The following is a 23297-nucleotide window of genomic DNA, read 5'->3' as shown; positions in this document are numbered from 1 at the left end:
ATCGGTTTTGAGTAGTTGAAGGAAGAGGTCCCTTAAAATCAACACTCAAACGTTCAAAAGGAGAAGTAGCCTTTATAAGATGAGCTCGTTGAGGCTTAAAGAAATTCGGTTTACACCGAGCACAGATAGAACATGATGAAGTCATCCGCTTGATGTCTTCAACTGAAAAAGGCAAGTTCTTACTGCGTACAAAGTGTATCATCCTCGTAACCCCAGGATGACATAAGGCATTGTGAAGATTAATAAGCGTATCTCCGTGAATCACAGAACAATAAGCCCTCGACAGTGCATCAGCAGCAACATTATCCTTCCCCGGACGATAAACTATGTCAAAATGGTAACATGCCAACTCAATCCTCCATCTCATTATTTTATCATTTTTAATCTTTCCAAAATGTTTAACATCAAACATAAAGGACACAGATTTTTGATCAGTTACCAACGTGAAATATCGCCCCGATAAATAATGTCTCCATTTACACAATGCTTCTACTATTGCGTATGCCTCTTTTCCTATTGAGGAATGTCTTTTTTCACTATTATTCAAAGTACGTGAGAAAAAGGCCACAGGTCTTCCATTTTGGTTCAAAGTAGCCCCAATTGCAAAATCCGAAGCATCCGTCTCAATCACAAAGGGAACCTGCTCATCAATGGAATGCACAACTGCTCCTAAAATATCCTTTTTAAAATTCTCAAAACATGTCCTGGCCTCCCATGATAGAGGATATGTCGTAACCCGAATAAGAGGCCGGATCTTCTGTGAAAAATTTGCAATCCAATTAGAATAATAAGAAAACAGTCCAACAACTCGTTGCAAAGCCTTAGAATTAGTAGGACAAGGTAAATCGATCAATGGTCGCAGACGTTCTGGATCTGGTTTAATCTTATTTCCCGAAATAATATACCCCAATAGATTTACCTCAGTAGTCGAAAAGATACATTTCTCTTTGTTAAAAGTTAAACCAACTTTTTCCGCAGCTTGAAGGAATCTTTTTAAATTAGAATCATGCTCCACCCTTGATTTGCCACACACTGTGATGTCATCTAAGTATGAAAAGGTGTCAGAGAGGGAGTTATCACTTATAAAAGCATCCATTGCCCGTTGAAAACAAGCAACACCATTAGTAACACCAAATGGTATTCGGCAAAACTGATACAGCTTTCCACCAGCCTCAAAGGCCGTATATGGTTGATCCTTCTTAACAATAGGAATCTGATGATAAGCACTCTTTAAATCAATAGTGCTAAAAACTTTATACTGAGATACTTTATTGATAAGCTCATCAATCTTAGGCAAAGGGTACGCGTCTAATTGAGTATACCTATTAATAGTTTGGGAATAGTCTATCACCATTCGTTTCTTATGTCTCTCATTAGTCGTGACAACTACCTGTGCTCGCCAAGGCGAACAACTAGGTTCAATGATTCCTTCCAATAAGAGACGTTGAACTTCAGAATTAATAAATTCTCTATCCTGACTACTATATCTTCTTGACTTGGTAGCAATTGGCTTACAATCCGACATCAAATTGGAAAAAAGTGATAATGGAGGAATAGATAAAGAGGTTAATCCACAAATAGATAAAGGTGGCTTAGTCCCTCCAAATGAAAGACTAAGAGACTCGTGTAACTGAAGCACATCATGTCCAATCAAAATATCCGCACAGAGATTAGGCAAAACAGATAGGCGTATATCAGTATACGTATTACCTAGAAGAACCATTTTCACAAAGCAACAACCAGCTATTTGTGAAATAAGGGTCGTCTGAGCCATACACACCTGATACGTAACAGGCGAAATTTTCAAATGCTTCTCCTTCGCAAACTGAAGACTTATAAAACTCTCAGTACTGCCCGTATCTATAAGGGCCTTCACTTCCAACCCATTAACTTGAGCCGTAACTATAGCTTTGTTTAGGCCATGAGCAAATGCAGCAGAAATTGATGCAATAAACGCCCTATCTAAAGGCTGAATAGTCACAGAAGAGGTAGTGGAGGAAGACCCTCCCACACCAGGAGAAGGGAAGGTAATTGAACCTGATGATTTGCACACACGTGCATAATGACCTCTCTTGCCGCATTTACTACACACAGCCTCCCGAGCAGGACACTTCAGACGAGGGTGCCGGATATTCCCACAAAAATAACACTTCTGAATCCTAGAGGCAACGGCCGCCGAAGTAGAAACTGTTTCAAAATCTAGTAAATCACTCCCATTAAGTCCACATAATTCCTTTTCATCCGAAACTGCCGAAACCATAGTCGCAGGCCGATTAAAAAGAGCATAAGAATCCGAACTTCTCTGAACCACATCCAATGTAGAAGCTTGCTCAAAAGCACTTTTAAGATCCAGAGTCTTATTTTCTAACAACCGCTGACGAATTGATCTAGACAGTAATCCATTAATAAAAGCATCCCGTACTGATTCGTCCTTATATTCTTCAGCCGTCACAGCCTTATAATTACAGTCAACACTAAGGCACCGAAGTGCTTGTAAATAAGTATCCAAAGATTCTCCCACCTGCTGCCTACGGGCAGATAGAAGATGACGTGCAAATACCTCATTCTTTGGTTTAACAAAAATCTTTTCCAATGTAGAAATAGCCTCTTCATAAGTTTTACAGTGCAAAATATATTTATATACATCCGGGTCAATGTAGTTGATCAGCATATTCAGCTTATTTAGAGCCTCTTGATCCAACACGCCCAAAAAGTTTTTAAATGTACAATACCAATGTTTCCATTTATCATCCACTCCAGCAGAATTGGGGTCAGCCTTGAATCGTTCTGGTTGAAGATATTGCTCCATTCTAACATAAAGTTAATAAATTGAAATAAAGAATAGATTTGCCTTCCAAAGCTAGGCTTTATTAACTTTAAAATCAGCAGCATATCTTTCCACATCCAGTCCCAACTAAGCTAGAAAAGGACTGAATTTAAGGTAGCCACAACACATCATGTGATCATCAACTACCAATGAGATTACAACACATATCCCAAGGCAGTTAACAAACAACGAATCACAATACTTTTACTAATCAAGGAATAATCACCACACTGGACAAGACAGAGAACCTTCACTGATTTGCAGGGTATGGTAGGTGGCACCCATGTCATCATCAAGGCTCCTCATATAAAACTAATGCCCCTTAAACAGAGAGAACTTCCATTCAATTAATGTTTAAGTACTCCTGAAACCCTCATCCATGCCTTTGTTACCTCTGGACTTGACTATTCCAACACACTCCTGGCCAGCCTCCCACTTTCTACCTTCCGTAAAGTTGAAGTCATCCAAAACTCAGCTGCCCGTGTCCTAACTCGCATCAAGTCCTGTTCACCCCCCCACCCCTGTGCACGTTGACCTACATCGGCTCCCAGTTAAGCAATGCCTTGATTTTAACATTCTCAGCCTTGTTTTCAAATCCCTCCATCGCCTCTCCCCTCCCTATCTCTGTAATCTCCTCCAGCCCTACAACCCTCCGAAATATCTGCACTCCTCCAATTCTGGTCTCTTAAGCATCCCTGTTTTAATCACTCCACCACTGGCAGCCATGCCTTCAGCTGCCTGGGCCCTAAGCTCTGGAATTCCATTCCTAAACCTCTCTACTGCTCTCTCCTCCTTTAAGACGCTCCTTAAAACCTACCTCTTTGACCAAGCTTTTTGTCCTAATATCTCCTTATGTGGCTCGGTATCATGTTTTGTTTGATAATACTCCCGTGAAGTGCCTTTTGACGTTTTACCACATTAAAGGCACTATATAAATACAAGTTGTTGTTGTGTAGAACAGCAGAAACATCACAATGCTAGTAAACACCTGCTGTCCATGAAATACCGGTGACTACCCAAAGATATGCAGCAGTCTATGGTGCCAGATCATTTGAAGGCTCAAACAGACTGAACAGATGCCAGGTGAGCAGGGCTGTCCTCTTCAGCTACAGTCGATGGCTTCAGTAGGTAATCCTGAAACAGCAGAGGAATGCAAGCAAGATAAAACAGATGCCTCAGCTAGGATTATTTTAGAATGCACCACTGGGATGTTAATGCAAAGATTCCACTGTTTGGAGCACTCAGGCAGGTGTTCTTCAAAGCCCAGCAAAGGTGTCCAAATAATCATGGTCTGCCATGCAGCTCTGCAATACAGCATCCCGCAGGAGGAGGAGAAAGACTGGAGTAAGCAGAGTCACTCAATGATCACTGCTTCCATAATTCCCAGAGGCGGTCCCATAGCAAGTACTGCAGATAATTGAAACACCACACAGCGGATCCAGAAACAATATTCTAAACTTTTCCACCTACTTTACCTTAGTGTGGTCCTTCCCAAAGAAACTGTCCACAATAAGGAGAAATAAAGTGTTCAAAATGTATTCTACTTACAAATGGAGGTCCTTTCCCTTGGTGACACTATAATGAGCGCTTCTCAAAATTCCTAACCCAGTGCTATGTTTAAGTGCCCCAAGAGTGGGTGGAGCAAATGTGCTGCAGGCCTCAAGGGATGGAAGAGCCGCTGTAGCTCTGGTTCACGAGATGGTTGCATTACAGGTGGAGTCATATCTGGGATCACTGTAGCTGCCAATACTGATCTGCTAATCGGGATATCTTCAATCCTTTGAGGATCTGTGTTGGATTCACGTGTAGTCACCCCGAGAGGAAGTTGGCCTTATTTGTCCCTTTTCCTGCCATGCCCAGGTGCTGGGCACCCCTATAAAGACAAGTAGAGAGCTGTGTCAAAATAGACTGTCAGAAATCACTGAACAGTGTGAAGCCGACCATCAGGGCTCGTCAAGTGATCCCCAGCCCGTCAAACCAGGAGCTTCAAACTCCAACAAATTACAGTCCAAAGACTTCTTCCTGCATCACTGCCATGAGGTCAAAGGCCAAGTGCTGCATAATCTTTGACATCCCTTGCAGGGTAACCAACTCAGTCTCGAGGTTATATCCTTACTGAATTATTAATTCCAGTAATTATTAATCCTTTTACATGCACCATGCACCAGTGCCCCTGGACAGCACCTTGCTGTTCCTCTGCCACCATCTCCACTTGCTGCTTTTCACTCGTGAGGGGGATTCATCCTGTCCCCCATCCTCACACTCACTATCTAATCTCTGGGGTGCCGACACAACCAGCTATGGTGCTCAGTTCTTTGCTGCTACTGCCTATGGAAGAGAAAAGGAAATGAGGTAGCAGCGGTTCCAGTATGGAATGTCTTCTATCGTGTACCAGCCAAATGCCTTTGTGTTACTGACTGAGTAAAGGTAACAAGGAGATAAAAAAGGATGTTTTTAGGGCAGCGAGACCAACCACCCCATCCCAACACCTTCCTCAGGCTTCAGGCCAAAAATGCCTGAAGAAATTCCCTCAAAGGAGGAAATAAAAACAGAAAATGCTGGAAAAACTCAACAGGTCAGGCAGCATCTGTGGAGAGAGAAACTGAGTTAACGTTTCAGGTCGATGATCTTTTGGACATTGGCCGGGCCTTAGCAGTTTAGATCTGCTCACAATGTTGTGAGTTTCCTTCAAACAAGATACTCAAAGGTTAGAAACTGGACAGTACTCGGACAGTAAACCCGGTGGCATTATCTGTCGTCCTGGGACTCTGGGGGTCCTTCCAATGTAGCATTTTGGTTCTGGGGGGCAGTTTGCAGCACACATTTTCACTTTAATATTTCAGGGTGAAAGCCACTTCTCCACAATTAAAGAGTAGCTTTGCAAGCTGCCACCCTGAGGTGCTTCAGCTCATAGTTCATTTGGCTCATAAAAATTATATCTTACTAGCAAGCATATTGCCCGAGGGGTTGCACGTACTGTTTCTGATACCACTAAACTTCTCCATTTACTCTCAGGTCCTATGGACCGTGGAAATCCTGTTCACTCCAAGCACCTCTGTCAAGAGGGTGGTTTCCTATTCCAAAGACTGGCACTCTCCTTTGATGCACCAGCACTTCCAAATCTTCTGCATTCAAAGGGGAAGGGATTCCCCAAATTCCCAATTAGACATTTTTGGATAGATGCACCTCTGCCCACTTCTCCTGTTCTGCTTGAAGAATTGTGAACAGCTACATTTGCCACAGCAACTGCCCTCATCTCGAACGAAGAACTGATTTCAGCAAATCAAATTACTGGCTAATGGGCAATCTCTTTGTGCCCATTGCATATGTACAGGAAGCCTATGAAAATTAGGAGAAAAGGCCATTCCTTCTCAATAATGGCACATGCTCAGCCATGGCATGGCCAGGTATGGCCCCAAATTTGCACAAAATCAGGGCTAGAGCGAATGTCAGTGATACAGAGTGTGGAGTAGCAACATAACATGTACAACATCACACCACAAAGAGCGAGAGAAAGAGAGAGAGAGACAGTGTACATCACACCACAGAAAGGGAGTGTACATCACACCAGAGAAAGAGAGAATGAGTACATCACATCAGAGAAAGAGAATGTGTACATCACACCAGAGAAAGAGGGAGAGCGTGTACATCACACCAGAGAAAGAGAGAATGAGTACATCACATCAGAGAAAGAGAATGTGTACATCACACCAGAGAAAGAGGGAGAGTGTGTACATCACACCAGAGAAAGAGTGTACATCACACCAGAGAAAGAGAGTGTACATCACACCAGAGAGAGAGAGAGAGAGAGAGAGAGAGAGTGTGTACATCACACCAGAGAGAGTGTACATCACACCAGAGAGAGTGTACATCACACCAGAGAGAGAGTGTGTACATCACACCAGAGAGAGTGTGTACATCACACCAGAGAGAGAGAGTGTACATCACACCAGAGAAAGAGAGAGTGTGTACATCACACCAATGTAAGAAGTCACACGACACCAGGTTATAGTCCAACAGCTTTATTTGAAATCACAAGCTTTCGGAGCGCTGCTCCTTCTTCAGGTGAAGTGGAGAAATGCATAAAGACACAGCTTATATAGTCAGAGAATCATGTCAGATGTTTACAGGTAACCTTTCCAACTGCCATTTATCACACCTCGGCAGAGAGATAATCACAGCAGTCAAAGGTGTGAATGGTGTCCAAACAGGTCAGTCAGGGAAACATTACATCAAAGAACAATGAGGTGGGGTCACAAGGGGTCAAATATTGCAGATGCTGGGGTCTGTATGAAAAACAAAAAAACAGACAAAAAACATTTTTTTGGCTGGAAATCACAGCAGGTCCGGCCGCATCTGTGTAGAGAGAACAAGCCAATGTCGACTCAAGTCTGGATGACCCTGCATCAGGTGGGGTTACATGTAGCGTGACATGAACCCAAGATCTCGGTTGAGGCCGTCCTCATGGGTGCGGAACTTGGCTATCAGTTTCTGCTCTACGATTTTGCGTTGTCGTGTGTCTCGAAGGCCACCTTGGAGAATGCTTACCCGAAGATCGGAGGCTGAATGTCCTTGACTGCTGAAGTGTTCCCCGACTGGGAGGGAACACTCCTGCCTGGTGATTGTTGCGCGGTGTCCATTCATCCGTTGTCGCAGTGTCTGCATGGTCTCGCCGATGTACCATGCTCCGGGGCATCCTTTCCTGCAACGTATGAGGTAGACAACGTTGGCCGAGTCACATGAGTATGTACCATGTACCTGGTGGGTAGTGTCCTCACGTGTGATGATGGTATCTGTGTTGATGATCTGGCATGTCTTGCAGAGGTTGCTGTGGCAGGGTTGTGTGGTGTCGTGGTCGCTGTTCTCCTGAAAGCTGGGTAATTTGCTGCGAACGATGGTCTGTTTGAGGTTAGGCGGCTGTTTGAAAGCGAGTAGTGGAGGCGTGGGGATGGCCTTAGCGAGGTGTCCGTCATCATCGATGACATGTTGAAGGCTGCGAAGAACATGGCGTAGTTTCTCCGCTCCGGGGAAGTACTGGACGACGAAGGGTACTCTGTTGGTTGTGTCCCGTGTTTGCCTTCTGAGGAGGTCTATGCGATTTTTCGCTGTGGCCCGTCGGAACTGTCGATCGACGAGTCGAGCGTCATATCCCATTCTTACAAGGGCGTCTTTCAGTGTCTGTAGGTGTCCATCGCGTTCCTCCTCGTCTGAGCAGATCCTGTGTATTCGCAGGGCTTGTCCATAGGGGATGGCTTCTTTAACGTGGTTAGGGTGGAAGCTGGAGAAGTGAAGCATCGTGAGGTTGTCCGTGGGCTTGCGGTAGAGTGAAGTGCTGAGGTGTCCGTCTTTGATGGAGATTCGTGTGTCCAGGAATGAGACTGATTCTGAGGAGTAGTCCATGGTGAGTTTGATGGTGGGATGGAACTTGTTGATGTTATCGTGTAGTCTTTTCAGTGATTCTTCGCCGTGATTCACACCAGAGAAAGAGAGTGTGTGTACATCACACCAGAGAGAGAGAGAGAGTGTGTACATCACACCAGAGAAAGAGAGTGTACATCACACCAGAGAGAGAGAGAGAGAGTGTGTACATCACACCAGAGAGAGAGGAAGGGAGTGTGTACATCACACCAGTGAAAGAGAGAGTGTGTACGTCACACCAGAGAAAGGAGAGAGAGAGTGTGTACATCACACCAGAGAAAGAGAGAGTGTGTACGTCACACCAGAGAAAGGAGAGAGAGAGTGTGTACATCACACCAGAGAAAGAGAGAGTGTGTACGTCACACCAGAGAAAGGAGAGAGTGTGTACATCACACCAGAGAGAGAGCGAGTGTACATCACACCAGAGAAAGAGAGAGAGTGTGTACATCACACCAGAGAGAGAGCGTGTACATCACACCAGAGGAAGAGAGAGCGTGTACATCACACCAGAGGAAGAGAGAGTGTACACCACATCAGAGTGAGAGAGTGTGTACATCACACCAAAGAGAGAGAGAGAGAGAGAGAGAGAGTGTGTACATCACACCAGAGAAAGAGAGATTATACATCACACCAGAGAGAAAGAGAGTGTGTCCATTACACCAGAGAGAGAGAGAGAACGTGTATATTGTAGGAATGGTCAAATTCCTATCTAGAGATTGAGTTTGATGCAGGCAATCAATCAAAAAGGTTTTTAATGTCAAACTAACGAGTTTAAACAGATTGATGGAAGAGAACTATGAATACAGGTCTTAACAGGTCAGAGGCTCCACGAGGACTGCCTGGGCAGTCCCGTGGATGGCGTCATGACGTCATCACGTTTTTCCCACGTTTGGGTTATCACGTGATTAGCGGCATGACGTCATCGTGTTTGCCCGCGCTCTTAAAGGGACCGCGCACTGTACATGCAAACAGTATATACAATGGTACAGATTTAGTCTGTAGCTAACACATCGTTAAAGGGAATTATGTACAGTTGTTCAGAGTCCCTCAGTGGCTCTGCCACATGCGCCCCCCCCAGAATTGTCTTTAACGGAAAAAGTCAAACAGTGAGGGGGAACGACTCCTGTATTCCCGAAGCGGAAGCTGTTGGACGGCGGGCGGTCTGGCGGGTGGTTGCACTTGTTCTGGCGTGACGATGGTGGGCGGCCGACCTCGTCTCGGTGGCTGTGCGGTCTCGACGGTACGGTCAAAGTCCAGGTGTGCTGGCTTCAAATGGTCGACCGAAATGTGGTCCGGTTTACCACCGACATCCACCTTGAAGGTTTTGTCTCCTGCCTCTAACACGCGGAAAGGACCAGTGTATGGGGCCTTGAGCGGATCCCGGTGAGCATCGTAGCGGATGAACACGTAGTCGGCTTGTTTCAGCTCCACTGGAACGTGAGAGCTCTGAAACCCGTGATGCGATGTGGGAACCGGCGCGAAACATCTGGCTGCTTCCTGGTGACTGATAAGCTGGCGTGAGGCGGACCATGACTCCGTTGGTGTTGGCAGGAAATCCCCTGGCACTCACAGCGGCTGACCATAAACGAGCTCTGCCGCGGAAGAGTGAAGATCTTCCTTGGGGGCCGTGCGAAGGCCCAACATGACCCATGGCAGCTTGTCTTCCCATCCAGCATCTTGGAGGCTGGCCTCAGTGCGGCCTTAAGCCGTTCGCTTGTGGGTGGTAGGCTGTGGTGCGGTGTAACTTGACACCGAGTCGTTGAGCCACCGCATTCCAGAGTTCAGAGGAAAACTGCGGTCCCCGGTCCGAAGAGATGTCAGCAGGCACTCCAAAACGGGTGACCCATGAAGAGATGAACACCCTGGCCACGTCCGCCGAAGTAGTAGATGACAGGGAACCGCCTCCGGCCATCTGGTGGTGCGATCTACTATGGTCAGGATGTGCGTGAAACCATGGGAAGGTGGAAGTGGTCCTACCAGGTCCACATTAACGTGGTCAAACCGTCGCTCAGGAACTGCAAAGGTGGCCAATGGAGCCTTGACGTGGCGCTGTACCTTGGCCTTTTGGCAGACCACGCAGGTGTTGGCCCAGTCGCGGACATCTTTATGCATGCCCCACCAAACAAACTTAGATGACATTAGCTTCTGAGAAGCCTTCATTCCTGGGTGCGACAACCCATGTATGGCATCAAACACCTTGCGGCGCCAGGCGAATGGCACAATAGGGCGAGGGTCCCGAACGGAGACGTCGCACAGCAACGTGGTACCAGCCAAATGGAACCTGACGTCGGCCAACTGGAGGCTAGTGGTGTTGGTGCGGTAAGCCTGCACTTCTGGGTCTGAGACTTGGTCTGCTGCCATGAGGGCGTAGTCGACGCCCAGCTGGACCGCATGCATGGTTGCGCGGGAGAGGCAATCTGCTACCAGGTTGTCTTTACCGGCCACGTGCTGAACATCTGTGGTAAATTCGGAGATGTATGTCAGCTGACATTGTTGTCGAGATGACCACGGTTCGGCGGTCTTGGCCATGGCAAAAGTCAGTGGCTTATGGTCGACGAAAGCGGTGAAAGGACGTCCTTCCAACAAGAACCAGAAATGGCGGATGGCCAGAAAAAGGGCTAGTAACTCCCTGTCGAAAGTACTGTACGCCCGCTCGTTACGCCGCAGTTGACGGCTGAAGAATGCCAACAGCTGCCATGTCCCGTTCACCCACTGCTCCTGAACAGCGCCGATTGCGTAATCTGACACGTCGGTGGTGAGGGCGATGGTGGCTCCTGGTAGCGGGTGCGCTAGCATGGTCGCATTGGCTAAGGCGCTCTTGGTGTCGGTGAATGCCTGGTCCATGTCAACCGTCCAGCATACCGGATCCTTGCCAGACTTGCCCTTGAGGGCCTCGTACAGGGGCTGCATGAGCAGTGCTGCCTTAGGCACGAAACGGTGGTAAAAGTTTACCATGCCGAGGAACTCCTGCAGGGCCTTTATGTTCTGCGGGCGTAGAAAGGATGTCACCGCCTCTACCTTCGCTTGCAAAGGAACTGCTCCCTCTGAGGTAATGCGATGTCCCAGGAAATCAATTTGGTGCAGACCAAACTGACACTTGGCTGGGTTGATAATCAGGCCGTGTTGGCTGAGGCGTCAAAAGAGGGTGTGGAGGTGAGAGAGGTGTTCCTCCTTATTAGGACTGGCAATGAGGATGTCGTCTAAGTAGACGAAAAGGAACTTGAGGTCCCGCAGCACGGAGTCCATGGGGCGCTGGAAAGCCTGGGCGGCGTTCTTCAACCCAAACGGCATCCTTAAAAATTCGAAGAGACCGAAAGGGGTGATGACTGCGGTCTTCTGGACGTCTTGCGGGTGCACCGGGACCTGGTGGTAGCCTCGGACAAGGTCAACCTTGGAAAAAACGGTGTTTCCTGCCAAATGGGCAGAGAAATCCTGGATGTGGGGGATCGGGTATCGATCAGGAGTGGTGGCGTCATTTAGGCGCCGATAGTCGCCGCAGGGCCGCCATCCGCCGCCAGGTTTCGGTACGATGTGAAGAAGCGAAGACCAGGGACTATTCGACCTGCAAATAATCCCTAAGCGTTCCATTGTTGCGAACTCCGCCTTCGCGACCGCTAGCTTGCCAGGTTCGAGGCGCCAGGCCCGCGCGTGGACCGGGGGGCCGGTGGTGGTGATGTGGTGTTCCACACCATGTTTCGTGGCCGTGGAGGAGAACATGAGCCTGGTCAGGTCTGGAAATTCGCCTAGCAGGCGAGCGAACTCATTCGGAGTCGGGAAAGCGCAGGAGACGGTGCGCGACATGGTGTTACTAGGGTGGCAAGGGATAGAGTGAAACGTGGCCGCGTTGATCAGCCGCCGGTTCCTTACATCGACCAGGAGGCCATTGGCGCACAGGAAATCTGCACCGAGAATGGCTTGCGAAACCTTGGCCGTAACGAATTCCCAGAAAAACCGCTGGCCGCTGAAGCACACCTGGACCCGCCGTCTGCTGAAGGTCCGAACAGCTCCGCCATTAGCCGCTTCGAGGGGGAGGCAGTGCCTCCCAGCCTGTACATCAAGAGCTGACGCGGGTAGAATGCTGCACTGCACTCCGGTGTTGCACAGGAACCGACGACCGGAGAGGGTATCTGTGATGAAGAGCAGCTTGCCTGCATTGCCGATTGCCATTGCGGCCGCGGGGCACCCGTTAGACCCGTTCTTCATTGGAAGGAGTTATTGTTTTTTTTTTGTTTGTTTTTTTTGAGAGAAGCTGCAGGGAGGGCAGCAACATCTCACCTTCGCGCCAAACCGCGCGTGGTAGAAGCACAGTCCCGCTGGCTGAGGAGCTGGGGCGGCGTCTGTGGGGGATGGGCGCCTCGTGGCAGCGCAGTACTGTTGCGTAACTGCGAATATTTTGTCTGCCTCGGCAGCGAGCGCTGCGCAGCCTTCGACCTCGGATTGCGCCAAGGCCGCTTGCACTTGCTCCAGTAATTGGCTGAGGAATAATTCTCTGAAGAGAAAGCATTCCGGTTCGGAGCCAAGGAGTGTGAGCATTTGGCTCATCAGCTTGGAAGGTTTGGAGTCCCCGATCCCGGGCATAGCGAGCAGCCGACGGGCGCACTCTGATTTCGTGAGCCCGAAAACCTGTATCAACCGCACCTTGAGGGTCTCATACTTGCGGTCCGTTGGGGAATTCTCGAGCAAACTGACGATCCGCGAGGCGGTAGTGCCATCGAGTGCGGAGACCACATATAAGTATCGGGTCTGATCCTCAACGATGCCTCTCAGGGCGAACTGGGTTCAACTTGGATGAACCACGAGGTCGCTTGTTGCTCCCAGAACTGCGGCAGCTTCAACGAAACGGCGTTTGCCTCCATGCTGTGTTCCTTTTGCGAAATCCGTTCACAAAAGTCGGGGTCACCAATGTAGGAATGGTCAAATTCCTATCTAGAGATTGAGTTCGACGCAGGCAATCAATCAAAAAGGTTTTTAATGTCAAACTAACGAGTTTAAACAGATTGATGCAAGAGAACTATGAATACAGGTCTTAGCAGGTCGGAGGCTCCACGAGGACTGCCTGGGCGGTCCCGTGGATGGCGTCATGATGTCATCACGTTTTTCCCGCGTTTGGGTTATCACGTGATTAGCGGCATGACGTCATCGCGTTTGCCCGCGCTCTTAAAGGGACCGCGCACTGTACATGCAAACAGTATATACAATGGTACAGATTTAGTCTGTAGCTAACACATCGTTAAAGGGAATTATGTACAGTTGTTCAGAGTCCCACAGTGGCTCTGCCACAATATCACACCAGAGAAAGAGAGAGTGTGTACATCACACCAGAGAGAAAGAGTGTGTCCATTACACCAGAGAGAGAGAGAGAGAGAGAGTGTGTACATCACACCAGAGAAAGAAAGAGAGAGAGTGTACATCACACCAGAGAAAGAGGGTATACATCACACCACTGGAAGAGAGAGAGAGAGAGAGAGTGCACATTACACCACTGGAGAGAGAGAGTGTACATCATAACAGAATAGGAAATACAGATGTGGGATTAAAACAGGTTTATGCAGCAGCTATTTGATATGGATTGTGTTGTTCCCCCAGCATCATATTATCTCACCTTCACATGACCTCCTTCAGCTCAAAGACCCCTGATGTCACCAACACTGTTACAGTAAATGACACATCAGCCGGAGGAGATCTGACTGAAACAGTCATCAACCATCTCTGTTACCTCAACTTGATCAAGTTTTTTTGATGAGTTAACAGAGCAGGTTGATGAGAACAATGCAGTTGGCGCAGTGTACATGGATTTCCAAAAGGCATTCAACAAAGTGTCACATAATAGGCTCATGAAGTTGAAGCCCATGGAATAAAAGGGACAGTAGCAGCCTGGATACGGAATTAGCGAAGTGACAGGAAAGAGAGTAGTAGTGAACGGATGTTTTTCGGACTGGAGGAAGGTACACAGTGGTGTTCCCCAGGGGTCGGTTCTAGGACCACTGCTTTTCTTGATATATATTAATGACTTGGACTTGGTGTACAGGGCACAATTTCAAAATTTGCAGATGACGCAAAACTTGGAAGCATAGTGAACAGTAAGGAGGATAGTGATAGACTTCAGGAAGACATAAACAGGCTACTGAAATGGGTGGACACGTGGCAGATGAAATTTAATGCAGAAAAGTATGAAGTGATACATTATGGTAGAAAGAATGAGAGGACATATAAACTAAATGGTACAATCCTAAAGGGGGTGCACGAACAGAGAGATTTGGGGGTATATGTGCACAAATCGTTGAAGGTGGCAGGGCAGGTTGAGAAAGCAATTAAAAAGGCTTACGGGATCCTGGGCTTCATAAATAGAGGTATAGAGTACAAAAGTGTGGAAATTATGATGAACTTGTATGAAATACTGGTTCGGCCCCAGCTGGAGTATTGTGTCTAATTCTGGGCACCACACTAGGAAGGGTGTGAAGGCCTTAGAGGAGGTGCAGAAAAGATTTATGAGAATGATTCCAGGAATGAGGGACTTCAGTTACATGGATAGACTGGAGAAGCTGGAGTTGTTCTCCTTGGAGAAGCTGGAGTTGTTCTCCTTGAAGCAGAGAAGGTTGAGAGGAGATTTGATAGAGGTGTTCAAAATCATGAGGGGTCTGGACAGAGTAGATGGAGAGAAACTGTTCCCATTGGCAGAGGGGTCGAGAACCAGAGGACACAGATTTAAGGTGATTGGCAAAAGAACCAAAGGCGACGTTCTTACGTAGCAAGTGGTTAGGATCTGGAATGCACTGCCTGAAAGGGCGGTGGAAGCAGACTCAATCTTATCTTTCAAAAGGGAGTTGGATAAGTATCTGAAAGAAAAACATTTGCCGGGCTACGGGGAAAGGACGGGGACTGGGACTAGCGGAAGTGCTGTTGCAGAGAGGCGGCACGGGCTCAACGGGCCGAATGGCCTCCTTCCATACTGTAACCATTCTATGACTGTAAGCTGCCTCCTGCGGCTCTTAACTCACAAAGCAGGTGTCCATTTATCTGCCGTATCTACATTTTACTCTAGTTCTTACCGATGCAGCCACTCACCACAGCTGTTTACGAACTGCTTGCCCTTTCAACGTCTCCACATTGAAGTTATTGGTTCGTGCAGGCATGATGAAAAACGCAATAACCGTCACACCGCTTTGATGAGCCTGCAACAAAAAACGATGTTTTAAAATGAGTCATTCTTCATAAAACAAGAGAGTAAGAGGCAGTTAGGACAGATCTCGCGCGCGTACAACTCAACAACCTCACACTTACTAGGAGAACAGGTACATCTGTAACAAGATGCACTTAGAGGCACGGTCTGACAAGATTGGTTTATCTGGGCTCCCCATTAATGGGAACTATTAGCAGCCTGAATGGAGCTTGCAATTTCTCATCCCACCTGATGTCATGATTCTCACTGGTGATCATCCCAAAGGCACCAAGCACAGCAGCACCTCACCGAGTGTGCTCACACAGAGTGTGCTCAGAGCTTCAGCCTCACTGTTCCATTGCTCAGCACCAACTCAAGAAACAAGTTTAGATTTTCCTGCTCTGTGCAGTTCAGTATCTCACTGAATAATTTCACTGAGCTATCAGGACAGCTTCTGTTGCCTTTGAACCATAGCCTTTCCCGAGTCATCTTATCATTAACTGGTAAAGTCCCTTAAAGCAAAACTTCCTAAAATCACACAATTAATTGCAGGACAGAATGAACAACAAACCATAACTGCTGACAGAGTCTGTCCTCCAATCAGCAGCTGACAGAGTCTCTCCTCCAATCACCTGCAGGGTAACACATTCAGAATCTAAGGTTAAAATACAGGAACAAATTGTTTTACCCGGAGGAGGTAGTTGAGACGCGCTAATGCCTCCAGGAATACATCTGCACCTTTGTTGGTGAACTCGTAGCGCCCAGCAATGAAGAAATACAGAGTCTTATCCAGGTCAAAATCCAAATGACTAGAAAGAATCAAGATACAAAGATTTTAAATTTAATACCCAATCTTTTTAGAATTAGTTTTATTAGCATCTAATCCAAACCAGGAAACCATTTCCTCTTCATCCCGTTGAGTCCCTCCATTTGAGCCTTTCAGTGATGGTCTTCCACCTCCCATTGTTGTGGGCAGCCTGTCCAAAGGGTTTGAATCCATTCACCATCTCCTCCTAGTTACAGTTGGTCAGTGTGTTCCAAATACAGATTAGGTAGTCCTTCATTAGAATGGAAAAACTGAAAAACGAACAGGCATTTTAATAGAATAAGAAAACAGGAAGGCAGAAATAAAAGCTGAGATGACCTGTGACCCAAGACTGATGGACGATTTTCATATCAGAGAATGCAAAGGCAGGCAAAGCCAAGGAAGGGGTTAAAAGATGGATTGAGGGTGTGTAGATCAGGGAGCCCCAGTGGGGAGTCCACACCCTTGGTGATGCCCTGTTTTAGTTCCCTTTCTGGGCCAGTTCTCTGTCCTATTTTTCTAGCTACTCCCATTTTAGTTCCCGGTCCAATTTACAGACATTGAAATCCATCTTCCATACAATGTTGGCCAACCCAGTACTGAGAGGATATTGGAGCCATGGGAAAAGGTGGTTCACTGGTTTGATACCAGGAATGAGGGTGTAGTTATGAAGAATTAGGGCGGTATATGCTGCTGCAGAGAAGTGTAGAAGGATGTAATAGAAGTTTTCTAAATTATTTCCCTTGGTAACACAGGGCATAAACTTAGATCAATACTCAAAACATAGTGGGGATGGCGAGGTTAGAATTTTTCACATAATTAGTTATTAGAATATGGAATACATTACCACAATAGCAATTAAAGTTGAATCATTTCAGAGGGTTAGATAAATACATAGAGAAAAGTATTGAAAGATAAGGAGTGAGAGCAGGAAAATGAGATTAGAGGGTCGCCATGTAGAGGGAGCACTGCCACGAACAGGCAGTGTCACTTTGTCTCCAGGTCTCAAGATAATAGAAGATCAGTCTGACTAAAGAAGCTCCTTGTCTTACCCATAGAAATGGCCTCTGATAAATTCCTGAATCCGCATCTTGCTCCTTGAGTGTAAATTCTGGAACTCATGCATTGTGGAGAATTTCTTCAAATTCAGTCCATTTGGAGTCACTACATCTGTGGAAAGAAAATGGAACTGCATATAGAGAGGAGAGGAACTCGGAGGAATAATTAACTGTGAGAGGAACTGTTACCTTAGCAATCCCATGGTGGACTTTCACAATTCAAAGTCGTAGCTCTGTGCCTGAATTTACAGCTTAGACTCCACGGCTTATTGGGCACTGGAGTCGACCTGCGCATTGGGGCCAACCCATGCGCAACCCGCGCACCAGAGACAACGTTCTCCTCAGAGCCAACCAATGCACCGGGTTTCTTACATAATACACAGGTCTGACAGGTAAGACTGGAGCCAAGTGAAGACAGTCTAATGGAACTGGACAATGGGGGAAAGGCATTGGAGGAGGATGATGTGGTCATCAGTGTCAAAGGCTACAACGAGGTTGAGGAAGACGAGGAGGGATAATGCACCACAGTCACAGAGAATATGGTTTGTGGCTTTGGTTAGGGTTGTCTCGAAGCTGTAGGACAGGAGTATGATTAGAGGGATTCACAAATGATGATTACAGGGCCCCTGTATTAAATGGCAATAACACAGCCTGTAACTGAGGTAATTTAAGGATACATCAGATGTTCCCTAATTAATTAGCAATAACTTAGTTTGACTCACCAGGTTTGGATTTGAGTAGATATTCTGCCTCCACGGCTGTGATTTGTGACACTGTGGTAAAGACGTGAGTACAATGAACAGCAGCACGCTCCATGCAGTATCGATGGTAGATCTGCCTCTCTCCCGCCTCGCGATCTACATCAAACTGAAACAGAGACCATCAGTATCGCCATCACATGGGTCCCAGCACTGTCCAAACGCCCGATAACTGGGCACTAGCGACTTCCTTGAAGTGTAGACATGGCTTCCATGGCCCTGAATTTTCTCAAGGGTTCCAATGGACTCCTGCTGCAACTCTGCTGGGAGTTGAGAGTTGTTTCCTTCAGTGTTTACAGGAGAGAGTGAAGGAAATCTTCCAAGGCTTGCGAACAAGGAAGTAGAAAGGCAACCAACAGATCCATTGAGAATCAGATCTTAGAGTTTAGGGCCCTAAAAATTGGTAAAGCTCCAAAACCATATGGCACGCACCCTCGATCGCTGAATGAGTAGGGGAGAAACGAACCATTTTTAGAAATTTATTAGAGACAAAGGGGAGGCAGATGTTGCACATCTGTTCAAAAAGGGGAAAGGGATAAAATCAGGCAACTACAGGCAGGAACATCACTAAACTGTAATTACAGGCAAGATAAATAAATACCTATAAGGAAATTGTAGGGTTAGGGTTATTATCTGATATACCTGACATAGATCTATGAAGGGTAAGTCATGTAGGACTAACATGATAGAATACTTAGAGAGAATAATAGAATGCATAGATGTGGTAGAAGTAGTTTATATGGATTTCCAGAAGGCATTTGATAAAGTGCTCATTAGAAATTGGTTGAGAAGATTAGAATTCATGGCATAAAAGAGAGTGTGGTGGAAGAGACAGCAAGTGGCTGCAATTAATGGATTCCTCTTAAACTGGCAGCTAGCAGAATTTTACAGGGATTGGTGAATGACCACTTTTGCTTTTTTATATATAAATAAAAATTGTATTTAGAGATAAAGGCTGGATATCAAAGCTCGATAATGATACCAAATTGGAAGTAGCAAATTGCCAGGAAAAATACAGGAGATGACTAGAGAATATAAATAGGCTGCGAGAACAGGCAGATAGGTGGAAGATACAATCTCCTTTCTCGAGCCACTGATTCCATCCCTCTCCCTGGCCTCTGCCTGAGGCTGAACCAGACTGTTCGCAATCTTGGCACCCTGAGCTGAGCTTCCAACCCGATATCCTCTCCATCACCAAGACTGCCTACTTCCATCTCCATAACATTGCCTGTCTCTGCCCCTGGCTCAGCTCATCTACTGTTGAAACCCTCATCCATGCCTTTGTTACCTCTAGACTCGACTACTCCAGTACTCTCCTGGCCAGCCTCCCACCTTGTTCCCTCCATAAACTTGAGGTCATCCAAAACTCTGCCTGTATCCTAACTCGCACCGAGTCCCGTTCACCCATCACCCCTGTGCTCGCTGACCTACACTGGCTCCTGGTCTGGCAACGCCTCAATTTTAAAATTCTCATTCTTGCTTTTAACTCCCTCCATGGCCTCGCCCCTCCCTATCTCTGTAACCTCCACCAGCCCTACAACCCTGCAAGATCTCTGCGCTCCTCCAATTCTGACCACTTGCGCATCCCCAATTTTCATCGCTCTACCACTGGCAGCCATGCCTTCAGCTGCCTAGGCCAGAAGCTCTGGAATTCCCTCTCTAAACCTCTCCGCCTCTATCTTTCTCTCCTCCTTTAAGGTGCCCTTAAAACCTACCTCTTTGACCAAGCTTTTGGTCACCAGTCCTAATATCTCCTTATGTGGTTCGTTGTCAAATGTTGTTTGATAATCGTTCCTGTGAAGCGCTGCGGGATGGTTTACTACATTAAAGGAAGCTATATAAATGCAAGTTATTGTTGATACAGTTTCATATAAGAAAATATGAGGCAATTTTGGGAAGAAGAATAAAGAATGAAAATATACTTAAACGGTAAATTGTCACGGTAGTGGGTGAAACGGTAAATTGTCACAGTAGTGGATGAAACGGTAAATTGTCACTGTAGTGGATGAAACGGTAAATTGTCACGGCAGTGGGTGAAACGGTAAATTGTCACTGTAGTGGGTGAAACGGTAAATTGTCACGGCAGTGGGTGAAACGGTAAATTGTCACGGCAGTGGGTGAAACGGTAAATTGTCACGGCAGTGGGTGAAACGGTAAATTGTCACGGCAGTGGGTGAAACGGTAAATTGTCACGGCAGTGGGTGAAACGGTAAATTGTCACGGCAGTGGGTGAAACGGTAAATTGTCACTGTAGTGGATGAAACGGTAAATTGTCATGGTAGTGGGTGAAACGGTAAATTGTCACGGCAGTGGGTGAAACGGTAAATTGTCACGGCAGTGGGTGAAACGGTAAATTGTCACGGTAGTGGGTGAAACGGTAAATTGTCACGGTAGTGGATGAAACGGTAAATTGTCACGGTAGTGGGTGAAACGGTAAATTGTCACGGTAGTGGGTGAAACGGTAAATTGTCACTGTAGTGGGTGAAACGGTAAATTGTCACTGTAGTGGGTGAAACGGTAAATTGCCACGGCAGTGGATGAAACGGTAAATTGTCACGGTAGTGGGTGAAATGGTAAATTGCCACGGCAGTGGGTGAAACGGTAAATTGTCACGGTAGTGGATGAAACGGTAAATTGTCACGGTAGTGGGTGAAACGGTAAATTGTCACGGCAGTGGATGAAACGGTAAATTGTCACGGCAGTGGGTGAAACGGTAAATTGTCACGGCAGTGGGTGAAACGGTAAATTGTCACGGTAGTGGGTGAAACGGTAAATTGTCACTGTAGTGGGTGAAACGGTAAATTGTCACGGTAGTGGGTGAAACGGTAAATTGTCACTGTAGTGGGTGAAACGGTAAATTGTCACGGTAGTGGGTGAAACGGTAAATTGTCACGGCAGTGGGTGAAACGGTAAATTGTCACGGTAGTGGGTGAAACGGTAAATTGTCACGGTAGTGGATGAAACGGTAAATTGTCACGGTAGTGGGTGAAACGGTAAATTGTCACTGTAGTGGGTGAAACGGTAAATTGTCACGGCAGTGGGTGAAACGGTAAATTGTCACGGCAGTGGGTGAAACGGTAAATTGTCACGGTAGTGGGTGAGGAAAGGGCCCAAGTCACAGTTGGGGCCACAGGTTAAAAAAAAAGCCATTACGGCGGCAAATGAGATTTGGGATTTATATTGAGAGGGAGTGGAACAAAAAGCAAAGTCATAATGACTATACAAAACAAAGCATTGTGGACTGCTTACTTTTGAAGGAATGTAATAGTTGAACAAAGTTCAACATAGATTTACAGAGAGAAGAGGAACGTGATAATGTTGTATACTCACAATGAGTAGATTGAGGGGGCTTTGATAGAGGTATTCGAACAGATATACATAGTATTTAGTGAAATGAAAGGCAAGAGACCGTGATTGCAATAGAACAGCAGGGCCCTGAATCTCGTGCTGTATCTTCTGCAGGAGATTGTGGAGCTCCCAGAACAAGTGTAAATTGCCATTTATGTCCTTTCTCCTAGGATTGGCTATCTCCCTTGGGAGAATGCCTGAGAAATCCCAGGTGCAGATATAAAGAGGGAGAGTCGGAGAAACTTTTACAATGTAAAATGTTATTGTAATGTGCAATGCTTTGCCACAAGTGGTGATTGATTGATTACAGAAGGGTACTCAATTATTACAAAAAATATAAAAGGGCATTGAACCAAGCGAGAAAATGGGACTGTAAAATCAGCCCTTGAGAGACGCCTACGGTCAGTGCAGGCAACAAGCACCAAGTGACTCATCCTGTGCTACAACTTCTATACTCCTATATTTAGAACCATTTAAACCAAAGAGGCATTGCATACTTAAGAGTATTTGGGAAAGTTTGGAGATATCCTTAACTAAATGAACTGGGATGGATGTTTACGCACGTGTGCAAGGTTGTTGTAGAAGTCGACGTTTCCAGCACAGAGATAGCGTCCCAATAATGTGGCGTGCGTCGTAAAGATTGTGGCTACAGGAATCTTGCGAATTCTGCACATAATCAAACCAACACCAGACAACCATTCGTGGAAGTGAGTGATAATAAATGGGCAGTTCCCCTCACATTGAGCAACAAACTAAACAGGAAAGAAACCTGATTAGACATGGACAGAAAACGTAACTCTCTAAATATTCAATCTTATCAAGTCTTGTACATCATGTGTGCGTCTCAGTGTCAGCAACTAGCAGGTAAAAGGGAATAATTCACTCCGGTCTGGTATTGTGTGGCTCATGCATGTTTCAGTATTATTTCCAACACATGCACAATACAGACTGGGTAAATAGAATCAAGCACAGGAGTCTATTTCAGCTCACGGTGAGCTCAGTGGCTGAACGAGCAACTCCAGTCCCATTTCCTGCTCTTTCCCTGAACCCTTTCATATTTTTCTGCAACTGCTCATCCAGTTCTCTGAAATCTAGAGATTGGTGTGCAATGTAGACATGTATTCCTGATCCTATTAGCCCATTACATAAACATTTCTTCTAACCTCCCTGTTGTTTGAGTTTTATGCTAGATATTCGACCTGGGTTCAGAATCACCAGGAACTCCCATAAGCAGATCCTGTGGACCCTATTTACCTGTCCAATATCCAGGTAAACAATCGCAAGCAGCCTTGCCAATGTTCACCAGCTTACTGGAATGTACCATAAGAACAGAAGGTGGCATTCAGCCCCTCAAGTCTGTCCCGCCATTCAATTAGATCATGGCTGATTTGTATCTTAACTCCATTTACCCACATTGGTTCCATATCCCTCATTACCACATGTACCTCACGTTGCATGAGCAGACTATCAGACGTAGGCTCCAAATCAAACAATTTATTTACAGTAACTGATCAGTAATAATAATAATAATAATAATCAACTTTATTGTCATTGTTAGTGCACAAGTGCAGTACAACGAAATATAGGCTTGCGGCTCCCGAGAGTGTACATTTAGATTAAGACATTTAAACATTCAACATTCATTTGGCTTGTAATACATTAACATAAACATAATAAAGTGCATTGGCAGATGTGCAGGCTTTAGAGTTTATTTGTGGAGTTCAGTAGGATGACAGTCCTGGGAAAGAAGCTGTTCCTAAATCTGGTCGTTCGGGTGCTCAGTGCAAAGCAGTGTATTTACATTAATGTACACTCTGCTTATCCATAGAATCATACAGCTCAGAAGGAAGTCATTTGACCCATGTGCCTGTGTCGGCTCTTTGAAAGAGCTCTCCAATTAGTCCCACTCCCCTGTTCTTTCCCT

General features: G+C 46.2%; 1 protein-coding gene across 1 annotated transcript in view; it reads right to left on the bottom strand.

Moving 5' to 3' along the window:
* The window catches only part of LOC147099710 (glycogen [starch] synthase, muscle-like), a 68434-nt gene that overhangs the window by 27992 nt on the left and 17145 nt on the right, over positions 1-23297 (bottom strand). The window contains exons 4-8 of the mRNA XM_085969350.1: positions 21937-22125; positions 17990-18134; positions 17262-17379; positions 16093-16213; positions 15311-15417 (exon numbers count right to left, since the gene is read on the bottom strand). Of these exons, the coding sequence (XP_085825476.1) occupies positions 15311-15417; positions 16093-16213; positions 17262-17379; positions 17990-18134; positions 21937-22125 (680 nt within the window). The remainder of the gene's footprint in view (positions 1-15310; positions 15418-16092; positions 16214-17261; positions 17380-17989; positions 18135-21936; positions 22126-23297) is intronic.

The sequence above is a fragment of the Somniosus microcephalus genome, chromosome 28 (assembly GCF_052327205.1).
Source record: "Somniosus microcephalus isolate GS21.2 chromosome 28, FLI_Smic_1.0, whole genome shotgun sequence".
NCBI classification, from domain to species: domain Eukaryota; kingdom Metazoa; phylum Chordata; class Chondrichthyes; order Squaliformes; family Somniosidae; genus Somniosus; species Somniosus microcephalus.
The sequence above is the reverse complement of the archived record's forward strand: the minus strand, read 5'-3'. Positions and strand labels throughout refer to the sequence as shown.